Source organism: Merops nubicus, unplaced genomic scaffold (genome assembly GCF_000691845.1).
Source record: "Merops nubicus isolate BGI_N331 unplaced genomic scaffold, ASM69184v1 scaffold29531, whole genome shotgun sequence".
Taxonomy (NCBI): Eukaryota; Metazoa; Chordata; class Aves; order Coraciiformes; family Meropidae; genus Merops; species Merops nubicus.
In genome coordinates, this window is record NW_008589445.1 from 1 (window position 1) to 3,585 (window position 3,585).

At 57.3% G+C, this 3,585-nt stretch overlaps 1 protein-coding gene across 1 annotated transcript; it reads left to right on the forward strand.

Moving 5' to 3' along the window:
• Window positions 1-534: 534 nt before the first annotated feature.
• LOC103781883 (platelet-activating factor acetylhydrolase IB subunit beta) lies at window positions 535-1,877 on the forward strand (the record flags this gene model as incomplete). The annotated part of the gene is made up of 2 exons (XM_008949607.1): window positions 535-657; window positions 1,202-1,877. Coding segments are annotated over 2 exons (402 nt in total), but the record flags the coding sequence as incomplete, so codon positions are not given.
• Between the last annotated feature and the right edge of the window lie 1,708 nt (window positions 1,878-3,585).

The following is a 3,585-nucleotide window of genomic DNA, read 5'->3' on the forward strand; positions in this document are numbered from 1 at the left end:
GGCGCGCTCTTGGCCTCTGGAAAGGGGAAGTGAAGTCTCTGATCAAGAGCTGGCCAGGGTGTTCGGGGTGTGCAGTGATGATCAGCTTCCCAGCCCACACCAACAGTTGGAGCCTGACCACTACTGAGCAGTTTGGCATCTCCTGAAATACCAAGTGGAGCTGTGTGGTCATCCCTGTCCCGCAGGAGCTTACACCGTACTGTGTGAATCCGCCTTACCCTCTTTTTGGGCAGTGTAGGCTTCTGCAGGTATGTGCTGCAAGAGGCTCTCAGATGGGGTGGGCTCGGTCATCTCCCAGGCTAGCCAGAAAAGCTCCAGTAGCACCAGTTCTTCATTCATACCAAGGGCTGAAACGGAAGCTTGTCAGATGCTCCCAGTAAGTCAGTGTAACTGCTGGCTGAAGAGCTCTTGCAGCCCGAGTTCACCCCTGAGCCTGGCTCTTCACACAGCTCGATGTTTACACAGGATTCTCAGGGTCAACTTGCTTATTACAGCTCGTTCTGGAAAAGCCACAAACATTTTCTCTGTTTGTAGGTCATTGTTGTTTGGGTTGGGACCAATAATCACGAAAACACAGCAGAAGAAGTCGCAGGCGGCATCGAGGCTATCGTGCGCCTGATAAACACCCAGCAGCCACAGGCCAAAGTCATCGTGCTGGTACGTGTCTCGGGAGAAAACAAAGGGCTCTGAGGAGGTCCCTGCACCGTGCCCTGTGCTGAGGGGTGCCTGCTTTATCTGCCTGCTGCTGGGCGTGTGCCTCCCCCCGCTCCGCTCCCCCGCGCAGCACAGGCTGTCCCGCCGCCCCTCCAGAGCTGGGGCTGGTCCTCCTGAGCGGTGCTGCTCTCCCAGCTAGAAGTGCTGAAGAAGTCTTGTGAGGGGAAAAGAGATGCCCAGATCAGAGTTGGCTTTGCAAGCCCCTCTTGGCCTGCTTTCTCTGGGCAGCTTCGCTGGTGCCTCTCATGCTGAGAAGCTGTGCGGTGGCGTTCAGGATGCCACTAAAAACCTGTAGAAAGACCACAAACTGGTGTATTTCTTAAAACAGAGCAAGCAGCTGCCTCGCTGGCTGGGCTTGCAGCTCACCTGGCTCCCTCGGTTGCACCTGGAATTAGGTGTGAGCAGACAGGGCACGAGCAGAGGGCTGAGCTCCCGCCGTGCTGCACGAGTCCCGTGTGGCTCTTCTCTCACCTCCTTCTCGTGGCAGGGCCTGCTACCTCGTGGGGAGAAGCCAAACCCGCTGCGGCAGAAGAACGCCAAGGTGAACCACCTGCTGAAGGCCTCGCTCCCCAAAATGCCCAACGTCCAGCTCCTGGACGTGGACGCCGGCTTCGTGCACTCGGATGGCACCATCTCCTACCACGACATGTTTGATTTCCTGCACCTGACGGGAGGGGGCTACGCCAAGATCTGCAAACCCCTCCACGAACTGATCATGCAGCTGCTGGAGGAGACCCCCGAGGAGAAACGAGCTGCCCTGGCCTGAGCAGCCGCTCCCAGCGCTAACAGCATCACCCAGCCCATCAGATCAGTTCTGTCACTGGCACTACAGAATCCTTCTTTCTTAAAGCACTTTCCATTGTAGAATGTTACCGGATGTTCGTACCTAGTGTTTTGAGGGGGAAGGCTCATGTTTAGCTCCTCTTGCCCGTGCGAGGGCCGGCTTGGTTGGTTTTATTGCAGGAGGAAATTAGCTGAAGAAGAGTTTTACTTTTAAACCATTCCTCATTCACACCGAGAACAGGACTGTCGCTCTGTGCCCCTCCCGTGTCTCGTTGCTCTGTGGTTGTCCTAGCACCCCCGTAGCCTGTCTCCGGCAGCCCGCGCCACTCCCGCCTCGCCGGCCGTGCTCCGCGTGTCAGCCTGTGAACAAGAATCACATTCCACTTGCAAAAGCCACAACAGATGCGTTTTTCCAAACCCGGGCCCACCTTTTAAAGGTTTGGGGGTTTTGTTTGTTTGTTTTCAGGGGAGGGGGTTAAGTGACACCTGTTGCTTTTTCGCTCCTTTCCAAAGCAGTGTGAAACTGGAATTCAGGAAGGTGGCAAAGAGCTGCTCCACCAGGCCCGTGTCCCGCTCCCGGGGGCTGGTCCTTGTGCCTCCCCCGGGGTGCCTGGCTGTCCGGCCGGTCTCGCTCCGCTGGTCCGGCGGTCCTGTCCCAGGGGGCGTCGCTGCCTTTTAAGGGTTGCCCAGTTTAGGATTTTAATTATCTGGTAAACGCTGCACGAGGCAGCTACTCCCCCACTGCTGTGGAATCCTTGTTTTGTTCCTCTGAGATCCCAGCACCGCAGGGCTGGGTTTTTTTAAGTATGACTGTTAAATCCTTTTTTTCTAGGGGCCACCCACACGAGTAGCCCCTGTCCAAGAGGCCTCAATCAGACGGAAGCTTTACAGATCCTGAGGTGTATATTTCTTTATCGCTTCTGTTTTACTTGTATAAACATCTTATTCGGGCAAATGCAGCCTCTTGGAGCGAGAAGTGGAGCCAAGGTGTCGCTTCCCCTGCCCGGCCGCTGCTCCTCACCTGCAGCCTGCCCCCGCCCGGCGGCTGGGCCAGCCGTGGGGCAGGTGCCCTCCCCTCCTCCCTGCGGGGGTGCTGGGGTTTTGGTTTGGTTTCCGTGTAACGAGGCTGGTCGCAGGAAAGCCATGACGGTAGAGAGCAGCCTCTCACTTCAAAGCAAAAGGTTCTTTTATTTGGCGAGAGGCTGATCTGGACCCAAAAGGCAGAGCCCTAGGAGGATAGGTAACTGCTTGCTGATCACCCTGTTTTAAGCAAGGCCCATTCTCCCCAGCTCACCGGCCGGCCCGGGGCTCAGCTGCAAGCGCAGCTCCCTGTGCTCAGGCTCAGCCGGACAGGAGCAGGCAGCTCTGCTGGTGCCATGCTCCACAGGGGGCTGCGTGGGTGCCCAGCTGCTCGCCGTGCCCTGCCATGGCACTGCCCCATCTCTGTCAGCCCTTTTCTGTAACAAGGGGTGCTGGTGTTGCTGCCGTCTGTACCTAGCGTTAAGGAACCCTTTAATGTCCCCGCTACATCCCCCTCGTCCTGTAGCTTTGATTTCCACCTCGATTGCATGCGTAGTGTGTTTTGTTTCCAGTCTACGTGATCTCCACTAGCTGAAGGGAAGGGGAAGGGCTCTGCTCCCCGGGCTCAGCAGTAGGGTGTTCCAGGGTGCCAGGCTGGGGACGTGCTGCTCCCCATGGCTCGCTCGGGAGCTCGGCTGCCTGGCAGCACGGGCTCCACGGGACATCGCTCACGCTCCCACTGAGATGGTCGCTGGAGAAGCTCGGGCAAGGGAGAGTGGAAAATCAGTTGTTAAAAAGGTACTGCAGTGGAGGATTCCTGGGCAAGGGACTTCCCTCCCGACCCTTCTGGAGACAGGATGGAGCACATTGTGAGAGCTTTTTGAATTTCTAGGCTTGTGTGAACAGGCACTGTGCTCGTTCAGTCAGCATGTCCCCACTTCCCTCCCTGCTGTCACTGTGTTTGCCCAAAGAGATGCTGCCCAGGAACGTGCTCTCCAGTACAAAGCTCAGACTTCCCAGCATGGCTCCCTGGCTGCTTGACCAGGTGCCAGGCGGCCTGGGAGCCTT